Genomic DNA, 22535 nt, shown 5'->3' with positions numbered 1-22535 from the left:
AAAAGCCACAGGAAGCAAGGCTAGTTTGGAAGCTTACAAATCCCCCTCTGGACTTCCTAAGCGGCTCAGTGGAAAAGAATTTGCCTGCCTATGCAGGAGACAGGAAGATCCCCTGAGTAGGAAATGGCAACTTTCTCCAGTATTCTTGCCTGGAAAATTCCATGAACAGAGGAGCCTGGTGGGCTACAGTCCACGGAGTCACAAAGGGCTGGACATGAACGAGCACACACACAAAATTCCTCTTCTAGTCTCGCCACCCTTATGTGAACTACCATTCCGTTTTTTCTAGGATTTTAGAGCTAGTATAGGAATCTACTGACCACCTAACAGCTATCTGCAGCAAATAACTATTTTTAGTTAAGGATACTCATGCATCAAAGGGTAGAGATGATTCACTCAACCACTATTCTAAGTGGATACTGCCAGACAGCATACATAGGTTGGACATTGGTGAGACTATCTGAAATGTGTTATCTTTAAATGACTAATGGAACTGACTAACCCTGCATATTAGTTTTAGTATCTGTGCCATTAAAATAAAAGCAAGCAGCAGGTAAAATTCCTTAACTATCTTTTTTAATAAACGAATTTCCATATATAGCACAGACTTAAAAAACTTTCTAATAAACAAATATAAAATTCCATCAGAATCTTATATTAAGGTTTTAAATTTTGAACAAGCCCTCATTAAATATATAAATGTTATATGCCATAATGAAAAGCCCTCTCTCCACGAACCAACAGCAATTTATATATACTGCTATTACGGCATAACAACTGTTTTTAACCTGCCCATTTCATCTTGAGTTTCCAAAGGACTAAAACCAGGCAACAGATTAATTTCATTCCTAATAATTAGCCCAGGGACTTTGCTGGAGGCACAATGGTGGAGAATTCACCTTCCAAAGCAGGGGTTCAGTTCAGTTCAGTCACTCAGTCCTGTCCAACTCCTTGTAACCCCATGGACTGCAGCACGCCAGGCTTCCCTGTCTATCACCAATGCCTGGAGCTTATTTAAATTAAACTCATGTCTATCGAGCTGGTGATGCCATCCAACCATCGCATTCTCTGTCATCCCCTTCTCCTCCTGCCTTCAATCTTTCCCAGCATCAGGGTCTTTTCCAAGGAGTCAGTTCTTCGAATCAGGTGGCCAAAGTATTGGAGTTTCAGCTTCAGCATCAGTCCTTGCAATGAATCTTCAGGACTGATTTCCTTTAGGATGGATTGGTTGGATCTCCTTGTAGTCCAAGGGACTCTCAAGAGTCTTCTCTAACACCTCAGTTCAAAAGCATCAATTCTTCAGCTCTCAGCTCTCTTTATAGTCCAAATCTCACATCCATACATGACTACTGGAAAAACCATAGCTTTGAGTAGATGGACCTCTGTCAGCAAAGTAATGTCTCTGCCTTTTAATATGCTGTCTAGGTTGGTTATACCTTTTCCTCTAAAGAGCAAGTGTCTTTTAATTGCATGGCTACAGTCACCATCTGCAGTGATTTTGGAGCAAAAAAAATAAAGTCTCTTACTGTTTCCATTGTTTCCCATCTATTTGTCATGAAGTGACGGGACCGGATGACATGATCTTAGTTTTCTGAATGTTGAGCTTTAAGCCACCTCTTTCGCTCTCCTCTTTCACTTTCATCAAGAGGCTCTTTAGTTCTTCTTCGCTTTCTGCCATAAGAGTAGTGTCATCGGCATATCTGAGGTTATTGATACTTCTCCCGGAAATCTTGATTCCATCTTGTGCTTCATCTAGCCCAGCATTTCACATGATATACTCCGCATATAAGTTAAGTAAGCAAGGTGACAATACACAATCTTGACGTATTTCTTTCCCGATCTGGAACCAGTCTGTTGCTCCATGTCCGGTTCTAACTGTTGCTTCTTGACCTGCATACAGATTTCTTAAGAGGCAGGTCAGGTGGTCTGGTATTCCTATTTCTTTAAGAATTTTCCACAGTTTGTTGTGATCCACACAGTCAAAGGCTTTGGCATAGTCAATAAAGCAGAAATAGATGTTTTTCTGGAACTCTCTTGCTTTTTCCATGATCCAACGGATGTTGGCAAGTTGATCTCTGGTTCCTCTGCTTTTTCTAAATACAGCTTGAACATATGGATGTTCACGGTTCACATACTGTTGAAGCCTCGCTTGGAGAATTTTGAGCATTACTTTACTAGTGAGTGAGATGAGTGCAACTGTGCGGTAGTTTGAACATTCTTTGGCACTGCCTTTCTTTGGGATTGGAATGAAAACTGACCTTTTCCAGTCCTGTGGCCACTGCTGAGTTTTCCACATTTGCTGGCATATTGAGTGCAGCACTTTCACAGCATCGTCTTTCAGGATTTTAAATAGCTCAGCTGGAATTCCATCACCTCCACTAGCTGTGTTCGTAGTGATGCTTCCTAAGGCCCATTTGACTTCACACTCCAGGATATCTGGCTCTAGGTGAGTGATCACACCATCGTGGTTATCTGGGTTGTGAAGATCTTTTTTGTACAGTTCTTCTGTGTATTCTTGCCACCTCTTCTTAATGTCTTCTGCTTCTATTAGGTTCATACCATTTCTGTCCTTTATTGAGCCCATCTTTGCATGAAATGTTCCCTTGGTATCTCTAATTTTCTTGAAGAGATCTCTGGTCTTTCCCATTCTATTGTCTTCCTCTATTTCTTTGCATTGATCGCTGAGTAAGGGTTTCTTATCTTTCCGTGCTATTCTTTGGAACTCTGCATTCAAATAGGTACATCTTTCCTTTTCTCCTTTGCCTTTAGCTTCTCTTCTTTTCTCTGCTTCAACTGAATTCACCTTCCAATGCAGGGGATGAGGGTTCAATTCCTGGTCAGGGAATTAAGATGCTGCAGGGCTACGAAGCAGCACAACTACTGAGCCCAGCTGCCGCACCAAGAGAGCCCGCGTGCCACAAACTACAGGGCCCTTGGACTCTGGAGCTTGCATGCCACAACTAGAGAAAAAGCCTGCCTAGTGCAATGAAGATCCTACGTGCCATAACTAAGACCAAAAATAAATATTAATTTTATTATAATAAAATTATATTTAAAATATATTAAAATTATATAAATTTATATATAAATAAATACAAATAAATTTGTATAAAAAATTATATAAAATTTTAAAATAAATATTAATATATGTATGAGTATATATATTAATATACATATACTGCCCTAGTGTCAGGCATAGACTCAGGAAAAGTTGCTGAATTAATGATAATTAAACATCACATCAAGAATCTATTGCTATGCTGCTGCTGCTGGTAAGTCGCTTCAGTCATGTCTGACTCTGTGTGACCCCACAGATGGCAGCCCACCAGGCTCCGCCATCCCTAGGATTCTCCAGGCAAGAACACTGGAGTGGGTTGCCATTTCCTTCTCCAATGTATGAAAGGGAAAAGTGGAAGTGAAGTCGCTCAGTCATGTCCGACTCTTAGCGACCCCATGGACTGCATCCTACCAGGCTCCTCTGTCCATGGGATTTTCCAGGCAAGAGTACTGGAGTGGGGTGCCATTGCCTTCTAAGGCCATAAATAACAGCTGTTTTGGAGGCTGGTAAAATTGATATTTGAGTAATTGGGCAGTCTTTCTGGTTAAATTATGAAACAGCAACAAATTACTCCTTTTGGTGAATAAGAGAACCTAAAAGTTATACAATGGTAGTAAACTAATCTCCCCAAAGAAAAGATGACAAAAAATGAATTCTTTTCTACATTCAAAATGCAATCCTTTTTTCATTTTCTTATTCTTTCAGAAAAGTTACGAAGAACACATAATAGTAAAGGGTGATATAATAGCAACTCATCCAGCATGCTCAAGGAAAAGAAATCAAAATAGATAAAATTTAAGAACATATTAAATCTCTTTTAAGGAAAAAAGAGCTTTTAAAATTATTTGATGGAAACTTAAACTGTTCAACACTCTGAAACCTCTGTTCAAAACATATTTCAATTTCTTTTTTTTACTACTCGAGCTCTCATTTTGATCACCAAATTAAAACAGGGTGTAATGATGCCCCAAAACTGAATTATAAAGGTACCCCAATATTAAACAGGGCTGTTGTAATTCTACAGTCACTGCTTATGTTCTGTCCTTTATTATAAATGACACATCAACTACCAACTCTTAGCTTATTTTCATCAATTTTCGTCTGTATTCCCTTACTTTTAATTTGCTATTATCTAGAAGAAACTGAAAATGTTTTTGTGAAACTAAGCTTACAAAGCCAGCCATCCAAATATAATATACAATTTCCAGTGGGGGAAAAAAAAATTACTTGATCTCATGCTATTCTTGAATTTCCAAATGGTGAGGCTGCTAGAATTTCAACAGATAAATGGGACATTACCAAGCTTATTGGAAACAGTAGTTTACTGTTTATGGAGAGCGAGCAAGCTCCGTTATTTCAGACATGTTCGACTCTGCGACCCTATGGACTGTAGGCTGCCAGGCTCCTCAGTGGATGGGATTCTCCAGGCAAGAATACTAGAGTGGCTTGCCATGTCCTCCTCCTGGGGATCTTTCCGACCCAGGGACTGAACCCTGGTCTCCTGCATTACAGGCAGATTCTTTACCGCTTGTCAGGATACATTTAACAGGAGGCTTCCTGTGTGCTGTTTTCAGTCTTGCATGAATTCTATGTTCCTTAACAGCACCTGAATACAGGTGCCAGAGAGCTGGCAAGCCAGCTTTCGGGGATAATAGAAATTCATGTATCTCATTCGTATGAAAATTCCATCCGGTGAACAGCAGCCATTTACAAGTCTCCTCCTTTCTGATATGTAAAGTTACTTTTACAACCCCCTCTCTAGAGAATAATTCTAGCCTCCGGCTTTCTAGATGACTTGTTAGATTTTTGATCCCTATCTCTGCTAAAAAGGGCTATCTTGTAAGAGAGTATATATATGCCCACAATATGTTGAATAAACGCCTTTGTTCCACCAGAGCACTGGTCCCCATGTCTTTCCTCATTCTCTCTCTCTCTCTCACGCTCTCTCTCTCGCTCCCTTTCAGGCTGCTTCCACGGAGCACAGGTGTCCACCATGTCTACTTATTTGCCCGGGCTTTCAAGACCTCTTCAAGAGGGTGCCCTGAGCCTATGTAGATGGTGCTAGCTCTTTGTCCTAGAGTTATATTGGCATACTGTGTTAACCAGGGAATATCAGCCTCTTTTCTTCCTTCTTTTACTTTCTTATCGGTCGACTCTGTACCCCCGAGTTCTGGTCCATTAAAGGACCACAACAACTGCTGAGCCACCGGGAAAGCCCACTTTTTATGGAATTACTAACTAAATGTCACACACATTTCTCACTAGCTTATTCACTGACCACACAGGACTTCTGAAATTAAATGGGTAAGAACATAAAAGGGTTACAGTTAGTATAGATTTCAATATTCATCTTTGTTAAGTGAAGACTTTAAAGTTCTGATGACATTATTCCCTGTGATACATGCCAAAATACAAATGCTTCCTATTACCTTAAAATCACTGTATCATTCTGTCGATTCAAGTATCCTTCATTTGCAAGTAAGTCCAAACGGAAAAATCTATTATAACCCCAGCATTCTCCAACTTCAAAGTCAGATGCAAATTCTCGAATGATATTTTTGGTAGGATCATTGCAGGATTGATGAACCATCTCTACACGATATTCATATCTAAAATTGAAAACAGACTATTAATATATAGAGTTACTAAAGCAAGAATAAAAGACATAAAAACATCAAGGTCATTAAGTACCTAAGAAGAAACTTACTGATATATACAGCTACATGTCTTTCAGAAAGGATCGTGACAACAGTATTATGAATGGAATTATGACAACATAATTGGCACTAGGTCCTTTTCCCCTCTTTAAAAGTGTTTACCATTATAGCAGGTATAAAATACCACCTTAGAAAATGAATAAATTTTGTATAAAACAGTACTTTCGAAGTTACACATTTAGCAACACTATGTATTTTTCCGTATAGCCAATACCTACTGTTTCCTCACAATATTCTACCACTTTCTTTGAGATGTACCACAATACAGTTTTAAAATAAATAATAAAATTTGAATACTATATTTTTCTAATTCAATTTATCATAAATTAACTGTGCATTCAAAAACTCAAGCCTATAAAATTTTCTAGTAGAAAATAAGTATACAGTGTGAACGCCAGTACATTTAGACTTCCATATCTTAAATAGTATAAAACTTTCAAGTCTGCAAACTCATTTTTACTCACAAAGTACTGTTACTGCAAGAACGAAAAGTGAAAAAAAAGATCATCAGAAGGAACATCCAACAGTAGCCATAAAGCTTCTCCTTTTTGGTGGAGATAAACTTTTAAAACAAAAACCCAATACCTTAGTCTGCTATTTTGGCTTGCAAAGGGCAAACGAAAAACTTAGTTCTTTACCTACAAATGAATGTAAACACAGTTGATCCGCGAACAACACAGGTTTGAACTGTACTGGTCCACTTAAATGTGAATTTTTTTAATAGTAAATACTATAGCACTAGCACTATACAACCTGTGGTTGTTCGAACCCGAGAATGTGGAACCATGGATAAAGAGGAACCCAGGAAAGGAAGGACCAATTAAAAGTTACATGCAGATTTTTGACTCTGTGGAGGGCTGGTAACCCTAACCCCTGCATTGTTCAGTGGTCAACTGTACGTAAGTACTGTCAAATGATTTTTATATTAGTATCTCTCATAGTGTATTATTAATAGATTGATGGCACAAACTAATGCAAAAGCTGTGATATTTTGTCTGTCTAGATACTGCAGTTGTGTGGCCAGCTCTCACCAACAAGGGGTGCCATAAATGTCTAAAAATAAACCCCAATACCTATGTTCAAATGATATCTTACAAAGGCTCCAAGATGATTCAATAGGGAAAGGAAAGCTTCCTCAACAAATGGTGCTGAGGGATTTCCTTGGTGGTCCAGTGGTTGGGACTCCAGGCTTTCACTGTGTGTGCCCGGGTTCAGTCCCTGGCCAGGGAACTGGGATCCCAAAAACTGTGTAGGGAAGCCAAAAAACAAAACAAACGACCCTCCCAAAACCAAAAACAATAACAACAAAATAACAAATGGCACTAAGAAATCTACATGCAAATTTTATATATATATTTCATATACAACTTTCTAATTTCATACACAAAAATGAACTCCAAATTGATCAATGACCCAAATACGAGGGCTAAAATTATAAAACGCTTCGAAGAAAATACAGGGGTAAATATTCATGAATTCGAATGTGGCAATGGATTCAGAGACCTGACTCCAAAGCGTGAGCAAGAAATAGGTAACTTAGACTTCACAAAAATTTAAAATTTTTGTGCATCAGAGGACATTATCGAGAAACTGAAAAGACAACTCACAGAATGGAAGAAAGTTTTCAAATCACATGTCTGATAAGGATTTAGTGTAAAAATATATGGAGAATTCTTGGAATTCAGCAATTAAGAGACAAGCAACCTAATTTAAAAATGAACAATAAACTTGAATGGACATTTATCCTTTCTCCAAAGAATATATTCAAATGGAAAAAAAGAGAAACAAAACATGAAAAGATGCTCAATCTCACTAGTCATTAAGGAAACGCAGGTCAAAATCACAATGAGATACCATTTAAAATTCACTAGGATGGCTATAAAATATAATCTATAAATGGGGAATAATGCAGCCACTGTAGAAAACAGTTTGGCAATTCCTCAAAATGTTAAAAACACTGAATTACCATATAACCTAGTAATTCCACTATTGGTGTATATTCAAAAGAAATGAAAACCTATGCCCATATAAAAACTTGTACATGAAATATTTATAGCAGGATTACTCATTAATAGCCAAAAGATGGAAACAATCCATGTGTCCATCAACAGATCAGTGGATAAACAAATTGAGGTATATACATACCATGGAATATTGTTCAACCATATAAAAGAATGAAGTTTTGATGCTTCAACACTGGGTGAACCCTGAAAACACTATGCTAATAATAATTAAATAGACACCAAATATAAAAGATCCCAAATTGTATGAACTTTTATACGAAATATCCAGAATAGGCAAATACACAGAGAACAGTAAATATCTAGGATTGAGAGAAGGAAAGGATGAGTACAAGGTGTTCTGAGATGATGAAAACATTGAGAAATTAGAGAGAGGTGGTGACTATATAACACTGGAAACGCACTAATTTCCACTGAATTGTGTATTTAAAAATGCTTTATATATAAATTTCATCTCAAAAACTAAAATTTACTTCTATTTTAAAAATGAGTAGTTAAAACCTCAAAATTCATAGAGAAACAACCAAGAATACTGACAATCTAGGGAGAAAGACATTCATGGTTAAATGTATCTAGGATCAAGACAGATGCTAAGTTTAAAATCAATATAAAACAATTGTTGAAAAATCAGTTTCTTATGTAAAAGAGCATATAGTATTTGAAAAAAGATCATTCTTTTATCCACATTAGTTCTCCCTTTTTTAAAAAAAAAAAGTTATTTATTTGGCTGAGCCAGGTTTTAGTTGCAGCATGTAGGATCTATTATGGAGAAGGCAATGGCACCCCACTCCAGTACTCTTGCCTGGAAAACCCCATAGATGGAGGATTTTCCGTCCATGGGGTCGCTAAGAGTCGGACACGACTGAGCGACTTCACTTTCATTTTTCACCTTCATCCATTGGAGAAGGAAATGGCAACCCACTCCTGTGTTCTTGCCTGGAGAATCCCAGGGACGGGGGAGCCAGGTGGGCTGCCGTCTATGGGGTCACACAGAGTCAGACACGACTGAAGTGACTTAGCAGAGAACCAGGGATTGAATCTGGGTCCCCTGCATGGCAGCAGAGTCTTGGCCACTGGATCACCAAGGAAGTCCTTGCATTCATTCTGTACAATTATGACAGATATACACCTATGTTTCTACTAAATACAGCAATTAATCCAAGCTAAATTATTTATAAAGCAACTCAACCCTAATCTCAGATAAAACTAAAACCACAAATTTGAATATTTCAACTTAAATTCCTTTCTTTTATCAAACTGAAAGTCTGAATGAACTGAACAATCATTAACTTAAAATTTTAGTCTCATTAGTATTACTCCCCAAGGGAAAGTTCTACTCTTTTCTTAAGCAACTCAAAGAAATTTCCTTCTCTAAAACAAGTCAGCTCACTAAATACTGTTAAGAGCCAACTTGAGGGTGTCACTCACGTGCAAATTTCCTCTGAAGCCAAGACAAGGTTTATGCTAACACATACAGGGAGAGAGATATTTACATACAACGAAATTATCAATGTAATTCTGTAGTGTCCCAGGTTTTATTAAAATCTACTAGAAAACACAATGATTTATATTTTTACTTCATATTCTGACAGTTAAACTACCTCACTGCTAAACTCTCAATCCCATAATTGAATGATGTTTCAATAATTAATTTAAAAAGTATTCAAAACTTTTCTCTAGGCTTTCTGAACTGTTAAAATTAACAGATAAGGGAAATTCCTGGTGGTCCAAGGGCGAGGACTCTGCACTTTCACTGATGAGGGAGCAAGTTCAATCCCTAGTCGGGGAACTAAGACCCTACATGCTGCATCAGTTAGTCAGTTCAGTCGCTCAGTTGTGTCCGACTCTTTGAGACCCCATGGACTGCAGCACGCCAGGCTTCCCTGTCCATCACCAACTCCCAGAGCCTACTCAAACTCATGTCCATTGAGTCAGTGATGCCATTCAACCATCTCATCCTCTGTCATTCCCTTCTCCTTCTGCCTTCAATCTTTCCCAGCATCAGGGTGTTTTCCAGTGAGTCAATTCTTCACATCAGGTGGCCAAACTACTGGAATTTCAGCTGCAGCATCAGTCCTTCCAGTGAATATTCAGGACTGATTTCTTTAGGATGGACTGGTTGGATTTCCTTGCAGTCCAAGAGACTCTCAAGAGTTTTCTCCAACAATAGCTCAAAAGCATCAAGTCTTTGGCACTCAGTCTGACACTCACATCCATACATGACTACTGGAAAAACCATAGCTCTGACTAGACGGACCTCTGTCGGCAAAGTAATGTCTCTGCTTTTTAATATGTGGTCTAGGTTGGTCATAGCCTTTCTTCCAAGGAGCAAGCATCTTTTAATTTCATGGCTGCAGTAACTATCTGCAGTGATTTTGGAGCCCCAAAAAATAAAGTCTCTGTTTCAATTGTTTCCCATCTATTTGCCATGAAGTGATGGGACCAGAGTTTTAAGCCAACTTTTTCACTCTCCTCTGTCACTTTCATCAAGAGGCTCTTTAGTTCTTCTTCGCTTTCTGCCGTAAGGGTGGTGTCATATCTTTATCTGAGGTTACTGATATTTCTCCTGGCCATCTTGATTCCAGCTCATGCTTCATCCAGCCCAGCATTCCTTATGATGTACTCTGCATATAAGTTAAACAAGCAGTGTGACAATATACAGCCTTGACATACTCTTTTCCCAATTTGGAACCATTGTTGTTCCCTGTCTGGTTCTAACTGTTGCTTCTTGACCTGTATACAGATTTCTCAGGAGGCCAGTCAGGTGCTCTTGTATTCCCATCTCTTTCAGAATTTTGCAGTTTGTTGTGATCCACACAGTCAAAGGCTTTGGCATAGTCGATAAAGCAGAAGTAGATGTTTTTCTGGAACTCTCTCGCTTTTTCGATGATCCAATGGATGTTAGCAAGTTGATCTATGGTTCCTCTGCCTTTTCTAAATCCAGCTTAAACATCTGGAAGTTCACAGTTCACATACTACTGAAGCCTGGCGTGGAGAATTTTGAGCATTACTTTGCTAGCATGTGAGATGGGGACAATTATGCAGTAGTTTGAGCATTCTTTGGCATTGCCCTTCTTTGGGATTGGAATGCAAACTGACCTTTTCCAGTCCTGTGGCCACTGCTGAGTTTTCCACATTTGCTGGCATATTGAGTGCAGCAGCACATGCTGCATAGCACAACCAAAAAAACAGAAAAAAACACCCAATGATAAGATGTCTGTTTTTATCCAAACAGAACATTCTCATTAAGGTATCCAGATAATATCTAGCAAATACACAATTCTAGTCTTTAACTTTAGATTCCTGAATGATTGTATTTCATTATCACTGATAATATTACTACTACTTATAATGCAAACTTTAAGTTTCTGAAGTATATGTATCAACAATAAAAGCATCCAAAATGAAACCAGCACCAAAACCAACAGAAATGTCACAAAATCTACCTATCAGCAAGAGGAGAATCTTAGGAAGGTAAGAAACACAGGTACAGACACACCTTGTTTTCTTGTGCTTTTGGTTTTTTTGTACTTCAGAAGTATAACACTGTTACACATTGAAGGTTTGTGGCAACCTTGCATCAAGCAAGTCTATTTGGCTCCACTTTTCCAACAGCATTTAGTCACTTCATGCCTATGTCACAGTTTGTAATCCTCACAATCTTTCAAACTTTTACATTATTATCGTTATATCTGTACTCATGATCTATGACCAGTGACCTCTGATGTAATTGTTTTGGGGTGCCACAAACCATATCCAAGGATAAACTTAACTGATAAACGTTTGTGTTCTGACTGCTTTACCTACCAACATCTGTCTTCCCTGCCCCTCCTCCCTAATTTCTTTCCTTCTCTTAGGCCTCCCTATTCCTGAGACATAATAATACTGAAATTAGACAAATTAATGGCCTTTAAGTGCTCAAGTGAAAGAAAAACTCTCACATGTCTAACTTTAAATCAAAAGCTAGAAATGATTAAGGTTAGTGAGGGAGACATGTTGAAAGCCAAGAAAGGCTGAAAGTTAGGCCACTTGTGTCAAACAGTTAGCAAGCTATGAATGCAAAGGAAAAATTCTTAAAGGAAGGTATAAGTGTTACTCCAGTGAACACACAATTTAAAAAGCTAAACAGTATCACTGATGACATGGAGAAAGTTTTAGTGGTCCAGACAGAAGAACAAACAGGCTACAACATTCCCCTAAAGCCAAAGCTTAATCCACAGCAAGGTCCTAACTCTCAATTCCACAAAGGCTGAGAGAGACGAAGAAGCAGTAGAAAAGAAGTTTAAAGCTACCAGAGGCGGGTTCCTAAGATTGAAGGAATGAAGCTGTCTTCATAACATAAAAGCGCAAGCTGGTATAGAAGCTGCAGAAGTATGTCTATCCAGAAGTAATGTCTGGCTTCAAAGCATCCAAGGACAGGCTGAGTTTTGTCAGGAGCTAATGTAGCTGGTGACTTTAAGTTGAAGCTAATGCTCATTTACCATTCTGAAAACCCTAGAGCCCTTAAGAACTATGCTAAACTTACTCTACCTTTGCTCTATAAAAAGAACAAAGCCTGAGGACAACCCATCTCTTTACCTGTGGTTAACTGAATATTTTAAGCCCACTGTTGACATTTACTGCTCTGGAAAAAAAAATTTTGCAAAGTATTACTGCTCATTGACAATGCACCTGGCCTCCCAAGAGCTCTGATGGAGATGCACAAAATTAATGTTGCTTTCAGGCCTGCTCACACACATCCATTCTGCAGCCCACAGATAAGGAGTAATTTTGACTTTCAACTCTTATTAATTAAGAAATACATTTCATAAGGCAATAACTGCTGTAGTAATTGCTCTGATGGATCCAGGCAAAGTAAATTGAAAACCTGGAAAGGATTAACCATTCTAGATGCCAAAAAGACCATTCATGATTTGTGGGAAGAAGATGGAAAATCAACATTAAGAGGACTTTGAAAGAACTTGACTCCAAACCTCACAAACAACTTTAAGGGGTTGAAGATCTCAGTGGAGGAAGCAACTGCAGATATGGCAGAAGCAGCAAGAGAATTAGAATCAGAAGTAGAGCCTGAAGATGTGACTGAACTGCTACAATCTCCATAAAACTTTAATGGATGACAAGCTACTTTCTACAAATGAGAGAAAAAAAAGGTTTCTTGAGACACAACCTACTCCAGGTAAAGATACTGTGAAGATTGTTGAAATGACAACAAAGGATTTAGAATATTACATAAATTTAGTTAATAAAGCACTGGCGAAGGAAACGACAATCCCCTCTAGTATTCTTGCCTGGAAAATTGCATGCACAGAGGAGCATGGCGGGCTACAATCCACAGGGTCATAAAAAAGTCGGGCAACAATAGTTGATAAAGCAAAGTCAGGGTTTTGAGAGGATTGACTCCAAATCTGAAGGAAGTTCTACTGTGAGTAAAATGCTATCAAATAGCACTGCATGCTACAGAGAAACCATTCATGAGAAGACAAGTCAATCAATGCTGCAAACTTTACTGTTATCTTATTTAAAGAAGTTGCTACACCGAACCCTAGCCTTCAGTAATCACTACCCTGATCAGACAGCAGCCACCAAATACTGAGGCAAAACGTTCCACCAGCAAAGAACTATGACCCACTGATGACTCAGTGATGGTTTGCATTTTATAGCAATAAAGTATTTTAAATTAGATTATGTATACTGAGACATACTACTATCGCACACTTAATAGACTATAGTATAATTTAAACATAACTTTTATGTGACTTGCTTTATTGCAGTGGTCTAGAAACAAACCTGCAATATCTCTGAGTTATGCCTATATACAGATTAGAAAACAAATTAGTCAAGAGACAAGAAGAGAACCAAGATTAATGGTAGCAACAGGGTTATGAACAAAATCCTATAATCACTAAACTTCTTATAATTCTGTGCATGATCAACCACCTTCCAATTACAAATTTGGTGGTTAAGAACAAAGAATATAGAGAAAGAAAAATCTATGTTAAACAGATTGCATTTTAACAATGCTGAACTTAAGTGTATAACTTAGCTGTTATACTTCCATCTGTAAAATGGGAATGATAATAGCAGTGACAGCACATGAGGTGGTAGTAAGGCAAAATGAGTTATATAAGGCATAGTGCAGAGCACAAAGTATATATTCAGCAGATGTTAGCTGTTATAGCAACAATACAGGTCCAATAGCAACAGTCCACTGCTTCAGATCACAGATTTGGAACAGAGTTATGACTAAAACATATTAATAGTTACAACTCAGAGGCCAGAATCCTTTCTATACTACCAGCTTTATTCATAGCTTGACTCACGAGTGGTGGCAAGAATATTCTGCATTAAGGTTCGTCTATGTCAGAGGTTGTACTATTGGGGGTCAGTTCCTATGATTCTTTCAGCAATCCAAAAAGTCAAAACCAATCTTTGTAATAATTCTAAGATGTTATTTGCCTTTTTCACTGTGACATTTTCACTAATGGTGCAAAAGCAATGGTAGTTAAAATGTACCAGTAATCATACTATTCACTGCTACATATTTTCAGGTGGGAAAAAAAAAATGTCAATGTCTCTCAAGAATATCTTTGAAGAACAGCCTGCCTCATCTCTCAGCAACCACACATCTGCACTGTCACTATAGATTAGTTTGCATTTTTCTAGAGGTTTATATAAATAGAATCATTTATATGTGCTCTTTTTAATCTGGCTCCTTTCATTTAAAATAATTAATTTAAAAGTCCTATTGTCACATGTGTCAATAGTTCATTATTTTTTATTGCTAAGTGTTATTTCATTGTCTAGCCATAGCAAAACTTGCTTATTCATCTGTTGATGGCCATTAGGGTTGATTTTACTTGGCTATTCAAAATGCAGTTACTACAAACATTTCTATAAGACTTTGTTGGATATCTAGTTCCTTGTCTCTGAGGTAAATATCTAAGAGTGATTTGACTGAGTCATACAGAAGTATATGTTTAACTTTTTAACAAAATCACCAACTTGTTTACAGAAGTCATTGAATCATTTTATATTCCCACCAGAAACATCCAAGACTTCAGATTTCTCTATATTCTAAGACTTCAGATTTCTCTATATTCTTGCCAACACGTGGTATGATCTTTGTAATTATAGCTACTCTAATAGGAAACAGTAGTATTGTATTGTAGATAAATTTGTTTCCCTAATGACTAATGCTATAAACATCTTACACAGGCTTATTTTGCATGTATATACCTTCTTTATGGGGAGTCGGACAACCTTTTTGCCAATATGGGGAAGGGACCTTGTTTATTTATTATCAGTACAACTCCACGTAATCTGAGGAAGAGAACTTTATAATTCTCGTGAAGTCTAATTTACAAAAGTGTTTCTTTTATGGATTGTGCTTTTGCATTTTGACTAAAATAACGACGCCCAAGACAAAGGTACATTTTGTCTTGTGTTATCTCCAGCAAGTTTTATTATTTTACAACTTAAATCTAGGTCTAGGATCAATTTTCAGTTAGTTTAAGTATATAGTGTGAGGTATGGATCCAAGTTCCATTTTTTTGCATATGAATATCCAAATGTTCAAGTGCAATTTGTTGAAAAGATTACATCTTCCCCACAGCACTGTCTTTGCATCTTTTTCAACCACTAATTTCCTAATGAAAGTGTATTTATTTCTGGAATTGTAACACAGGTATCCCCAATTTTTAAACATTCTCTTTCTGCCACTTTACTTTTTACAAAAGAGTCTACACTAGTACTAGTTTTTGCTAACCAAGAAAAATTTCACTTTTACAAAAAAAAAAAAAGCTGAAAAGTGAAAATAGCATTGAGTGCTTGTTTTGCATCGAGCCATTACAGAGGCATGTTCCAAGCAGCAACCTCCGTCCCCAGGAACTACACCCGGCATCTCAGCATCAAGGTGCCACAGCTCCAAGCTGTGTCTGAAGCATATACACTTTATCCTGCTATGTTCTGTGCATCCGTTAGCAAGGCATGTCTCAAGGTAACTGTTTCTTCACTGGATGCCATCTCATCTCACAAAAGGTTTCAGAGAACTGCTCTACTTTTGGATAGTGGAGGAGATCTGTATATTCCATTGAAAATCTGTCTCTTACGCTAAAATGACGTTGTATTATGCTGATACTATGGCTTTATTATATATCTTCAGTTATACAGTATTAGATTTTAAATGCTGTCCTTTAGATTTCAATGATTTTCTCTACTGCATGTTTATTTCATTGCATTTGTTATCTTTGTTATTATTTTTATTGTTTCCTTTTCATTTAACTTGTTCTTTTTTCTAGTTTATTAAAACAGATGCTGACATTTATTTAAAGCCTTTCTGCTTTTCACTTATACAGGCATTTAGTCATATAAATTTTCCCCTACCTATTGCTTTAGCAACGTACTACAAATTCTGGTATGCTGTGTTTTCACTTCAATTCAAAAAACTTTTTAAAAATCTATTATGATTTCCTCTTGGATCCAAGGGCTATTTAGACGTGTGTTATTTACCTTTCAACTATGTCAGATTTTTAAAATAAAAAAAATCTGAATGATTTGAATATTTTTGAATTTTTTCACATATTTTACATTCCAGAATATGGTCTTTCTTGGTAAATATTTTGTTCACACTTAAGAATAATTTTCATTCTGCTGCCATTGGATCAAAGAGTCTATAAATGTCCACCAAGTCAGGCTGGGTGACAGGGCTATCCAGATTTACTCTATCCTTGATGATACCTGCTGTATCAACTGAGAGAAGAATTTCTATTTCTTTTTCTGCTTCTATCAGTTTTTGCTTTGTGCATTTTCAAAATCTGTTACCAGAGTATAAACAGAAATATTTATAATCATTGTATGTCCTCTTCATTAACTGATCCTTTTATCACTATGAAATAAACTTCTTTATCTCTGGTAACGTGCTTTCCTTTGAAACTACTTTGATATTAAAGCAATATCTCCAACTTGGTTTTGATTAGTATGGTATATCTTTACATTCAAAGCATATTTCTTGGGTTTGGCATACAATTGAGTTTTGCTTTTCTAGCCAATCTAACAATTTCCACTTTTTAATTGGGGTGTTTAGATCATTTATGGTGCCACATCTTAGTATTCCTCCTATCTGTGTTTTGTTACCACTTATCTTTTCCTGCCTGCTTTAAGACTAGGATTTGCTTCAATTTTACCCCACCATTGCTTTATAAACTAAACATCTTTGTCATTTTAGCAGTGGCTTTATAGTTTATAGTTATGGGAGGCTGAACAGTGTTCCCAAGGTATCGACATCTTAATTCTCGGAACCTGTGACTGGGAATACACAGCTGCAATTAAGCCAAGGATCCTGAGATGAGGGGACTATCCTGGAAAACCCATGTACACCCTAAATGTAACCATGAATGTCACTATAACAGAAAAGCAGAGGAAGATCTGACAGAGACAAAAAAAGGTAAGGCAACGTGACCAAAGGCAGAGATAGGAGTGACACTGTCATAAGCCCAAGAATGCTGGCAGTAAGCGGAAGCTGAAAAAGGCAAGAAACAGATCTCCCTTAGTGTAACTGGAGCTAGCACAACTCTACTGAAACCCTGATTTTGGCCTAGCAATGGTTTTTGGATTTCTGGCCTCCAGAAACGTGAGGGAAATCTTTTCTATTGTTTTAAGCTGCCAAATTTCTGGTTCGATTCAGTTCAGTCGCTCAGTCGTGTCCAACTCCCTGCAACACCATGAATCACAGCACACCAGGCCTCCCTGTCCATCACCAACTTCCACAGTTTACCCAAACTCATGTCCATCGAGTCAGTGATGCCATCCAGCCATCTCATCCTCTGTCGTCACCTTCTCCTCCTGCCCCCAATCGGTCCCAGCATTAGGGTCTTTCCAATGAGTCAACTCTTCGCATGAGGTGGCCAAAGTATTGGAGTTTCAGCTTCAGCATCAGTCCTTCCAATGAACACCCAGGGCTGATCTCCCCTAGTGTGGACTGGTTGGATCTCCTTGCAGTCCAAGGGACTCGCAAGAGTCTTCTCCAACACCACAGTTCAAAAGCATCAATTCTTTAGCGCTCAGCTTTCTTCACAGTCCAACTCTCACATCCATACATGACTACTGGAAAACCATAGCCTTGACTAGACGGATCTTTGTTGGCAAAGTAATGTCTCTGGTAATTTGTTACAATAGGCAAGAAAAAATAATAGGATAGTATGTATCTTTAACCTATCACAGTCTAGCTTTAATTGTTATTACACCACTTCACATATAGTGTCAGAATCTTACATTATACTTCCATGCTCTAATCGTTTGGCCTTTTAAAACAATTTTTTATTTATTTCTGGTTTCACTGGGTCTTCATTGCTGCACACAGGCTCTCTCTAGTTGCGGTCAGCAGGCGCCACTCTCCAGCTGCAGTGCCCGGGGTTCTCGGTGTGCATAGGCTTCTCCGTGTGGTGGCCTCTCTTGCTGCAGAGCATGGGCTCGAGGCGTGAAGGCTTCAGTAGTTGCAACTCATGGGCTCTAGAGCGTAGGCTCAGTGGCTGTGGTGCATGGGGTCAGCTGCTCTGTGGCATGTAGGACCTTCCAGGACCAGGGATCAAACCCATGTCTCCAGGACTGGCAGGCAGATTTTAACCACTGGACCACCTAGGAAGTTCCTCTTTTGGCCTTTATACAGCTGTTTTTGTTGTGAATTTTGCTTCTAAATATGTTAAAAACCCCGAAATATAATGCTACTGTTTTTGATTACATGGTCAATTATCACTTAAAATTACTTTGGTAACAGAAAAAAAACTTTGTTTACCCAAGAAATTTCCATTTCTGGTGCTCTTCATTTCTTTGTTAAAATTCAGAGGTCCAATTGCAGGACAAAAAAAAAAAAAATTCAGAGGTCCAACTGGTATTATTTACCCTGTCTGAAGCATGTACTTTAACATTTCTTATAGTCCAGATCTGAAAATGTCTTAGTTTCACTGTATTTTTTAAAATATATTCTTGCTGATTATAAAATTGTTAATGTTTGTTTTTTTCAATCTTTTTAAAATGTTGCTATATTATCATTTCACTTGTCTTGTTTCCAGTGAGAAACCTGATTTCACCCTTACCTTTGTGCCTCTAAACTTAATGACCTTTTTTTTTTCGCTGCCAGTTTAAGATATTTTGTTTACCATTGGTTTTAAGCAATTTGATTATGATGTGCTTTGATGTTTCCTTCATGTTTCATGTGCTTATAGTTCACTAAACTTCTGGATCCATGGGCTTAAAGCTTTTATCAAGTTTGGAAAGCATTTACTTTTTCCTTCCCATGCCCTTTTTCGAGGACTCCAGATATTTGTACATTAAGCTACTTCAAGTTGTTTTACAGTTTTGGAATTCTATTCTCTATGTTCACATTTTGAATAGTTTCTATAGCTAATGCCTTCAAGTCCATTAATTCATTAATTAATCCTTTCTTAATTAATTCTTTCTTCTGCAGTATCTAATCTGTCATTCATGCCATCTAGTGTATTCTTCATTTCAAATATAGTTAGTTCATTCTCAATAAGTTCAGTCAGTGTGAATTTTTTGTATCTTCCATATCTCTATTCAACTTTTGAAGAGATGGAGTGTAGTTATAAAAACTGAGAAAAATATTTTCTCCTAATTCTCACATGAGAACCTAGTTGTCTTTTTAAGCCATACAAAGATTTCCAAAAATGCAAGACAATACAAGTTTTCTCATCAAATATTATTTTGTTTTAGAAAAAGTTACTATTCATAGAAATGTAATTTATGCTAATATGCAATTAGTTTATTATCATAAGTAAATTAATTTTTAAAATGTTTTAATTTCTAATTCATAAAATATCAATAGATATAATTCACATTGAAAAAAAAACAGTTCTTGCTCAAATCAACTGATTCCTCTCCTCAGTATTGGTTATGTCTTCCTGCCTTTTTGCATGCCAATTAATCTTTGATTGAATAATAGATAATGTAACCTTAGCTTTGCTGGGTGCTGGATATTTCTGTAATCTTATCAGTTTTCTTAAGCTCTGCTCTAGACTGCTGTTAGGTTACCTGGAAACAATTCAATTCTTTCAGGTTTTGCTTTTATTTGTTAGATGGGTCTGGAGTAATGTCCAGTCTAGGACTGTTCTCCACTAGGGAGGCAAAAATTTCCTGTGTACTTCATTCAATGCCCCATGGATTAGAAGTTACCACTATAGTGATAGGAACAAACACAATTACTGGCCCTCTACCAGGCACCAGGCACCACTCCCTCTAAACCTTCCCAGATGGTCCTCCCCTCAACCTCAGGTAGGTTTCTTTACCTGCATGCCCTACTCAATATTCTGCAGAATATCTGAAGAGTGTGTGTTAGTCACTGAGTTGTGTCCGACTCTTTGCAATCCCCTGGACTGTAGCCCGCCCAGCTCCTCTGTCCATGGGATTCTCCAGGCAAGAACACTGGAGTGGGTTGCCATGACCTTCTCATATTTGAAGACAATGCCTTACAAATCGCTGGAGTTCTTTGTACAGATCTCTCTTCTGGTGTTCTGTCCACTGCACTCTAGGTGTGCTGGTCTTCCTGGACACTCAGCACTGTCTCCTCAACTCAAGGAGTTAGCCAGACTCTGTTGCATTTCTGCCTCCATGTGTTATGGCCTGAAAACTCTCTCAAGGTTAAGTGAGGCCATCACAGATCTGATTTATTTCCTATCTCTCAGGGATTGCTTTCATTTGTTGCTTCAGGTCTGGTGTCTAAGAGATGTTTTTCTTTTTGGTTGTTACAGAAGAAAGGGTTATCACTATTATGCCATAACTGGAAGCACATGTCTCAAATCAAACCAACAGATTATGGTGTAACAGAATTAAATAAAATTCACTAATATGGTTCCAGATTTCATACTACAAATTACATTTAACAAACAAGCACTTGTTCAATTTTGGGGTAATATCAAAGATGATTCACAATTATCTAAAACTGCTTTTTAAAGTGTTCCTCCCTAACAAAAAGTAGATTAGGGCTGCCAGGAACTAGGTGGGAAGGGGAAGTGATTGCTAATAAGTACAGTGTTGCTTTGTGGGGTGATGAAAATGTTCTGCAGAATTCCCTGGCAGCAGTGGTTAAGATTCTGTGCTTCCAGTGTGGGAGCACATGTTTGCTTCCTCATTCGAGAACTAAGATTCCACATGCCATGAGGCATGGCCAAAAAATTAAAAAAAAGAAAGAAAGAAAGAAAATGTTCTGAAATTAGATACGGTGATAGCTGTAGAACTCAAGGAATACACTAAAATCTACTGAATTCTACACTTATTTATAAGATGAACTTTATGGTATGGCTCCCTGGTGGCTCAGATGGCAGGAAGATCCCCTGGAGAAGGGCATGGTTATCCACTCCAATCTTGCCTGGAGAATTTCATGGGCAGAGGAGTCTGTAGGGCTACAGTCCATGGGGTTGCAAAGAGTTGGACACAAGTGTGCAACTAACACTTTCACTTTCATGTGGTATGTGAACTGTATCTCACTGTAAAAAACTTTTCCCAACTACATATGGAATTCAAAATCCATCAGGCCAGATTTTATATATATACTTCAACCCAAACAACTTATTATAGTAAATTGAAAAGCCAGACATTAAGAGGTTTTTTACAATACAATATGTTTTCTCACCAAGTATTATTTTGCTTTAGAAAAAGTTATTCTCCAAGAAAATGCTATTTATGCTAATATGTAATAGGTTTATTATTACTTTAAAGTGAATTAACAAAAATGTTTTGTTTTAATTTCTAATTCAGAAAAAAATCAACAGATAAACCCATATAAAGAAGAATTCTTTGGATTTTCCAATAAAATTTAAGAGTAGAGAGTCCTGATGCCATTTAATTTAAGAACTGACAGTCTATGCCAACATACTATGCCAGAGATTACATATTGGTATAATATCTTAACAGACATAAAATATAGTATTTAACAAAAGTAGTTAATGAAAAATGCTAAGAAGGTATTGAAACCCACACTAAAGTTTGTTACTTAATTGCATGTCTTACTTGGAAGTTTCTGGCAAGCCAGCTGAAAGTTCCAGAAACACAGATAAGTAGTAACCACGAACAACTCCATTTCCATCCTCAAAAGAAAAAGAAAAAGATGTTATATAAATAGAAACTCCAGTCAATTTAAATGTAAAAAATTAAGCCACAATGAAACAAACAAAATCAGAACAGTATCTGATATTTGGATAGAGAAGTAGTTTTGTTTTAAGTTTAAAAGCAGTAAGAGAGCTGATAAAAAGACCAAGAGTCTACAAACATTTTCTTCTACATAAAGATAGAAGCATTAAAGCATACAAACAAAGGAAAATATCAACTACTCTGAAAAGAGTTAGGAGTTTCAACACATATAGAACTCCTAAAAATGAGCCTCCAAGAAAAATAAAAACCCCAAAGAAATAAACCAAAAAAATGAAGTCTCAACTTCATTAGGAAGTTGAGGAAGGAGACAAAAAAAAACAAAGGAGATAATGTTTAAGATTAAAAAGGCGTAAAATAGAAAAGGTAACACTTGATGTTGAAAGCAATTAAATATAATTTCTATGTTTCATATGTCAAGATTCCATATAAGATTCTATCTGGAGATTTAAAGTTGCTCATATTTCTATTACAGAGATTTTATGAATAAAATTATTCCCTTCTGTACAAGGACTGTATGAGATTACGTTTGTTAAAACTACATGTATAAACACGTTTGCCCAACCACACTGTGAGGGCTGA

General features: G+C 37.3%; 1 protein-coding gene across 15 annotated transcripts in view; it reads right to left on the bottom strand.

Moving 5' to 3' along the window:
• The window catches only part of TRIM37 (tripartite motif containing 37), a 163197-nt gene that overhangs the window by 91917 nt on the left and 48745 nt on the right, over positions 1-22535 (bottom strand). For all 15 annotated transcript variants that reach the window (XR_014080740.1, XM_081585198.1, XM_081585201.1 and 12 more), the window contains 2 exons: positions 21816-21892; positions 5488-5667 (listed from right to left, as the gene is read on the bottom strand). Coding sequence is in view for 14 of the 15 variants with exons in the window: in XM_081585198.1 (XP_081441324.1) it covers positions 5488-5667; positions 21816-21892 (257 nt within the window). In the remaining variant the exon portion in view is untranslated. The remainder of the gene's footprint in view (positions 1-5487; positions 5668-21815; positions 21893-22535) is intronic.

This window comes from Giraffa tippelskirchi, chromosome 3 (genome assembly GCF_054371585.1).
Source record: "Giraffa tippelskirchi isolate mGirTip1 chromosome 3, T2T-mGirTip1v1.2.pri, whole genome shotgun sequence".
Lineage (NCBI taxonomy): Eukaryota > Metazoa > Chordata > Mammalia > Artiodactyla > Giraffidae > Giraffa > Giraffa tippelskirchi.
This window is presented reverse-complemented; position numbering and strand designations above follow the sequence as displayed.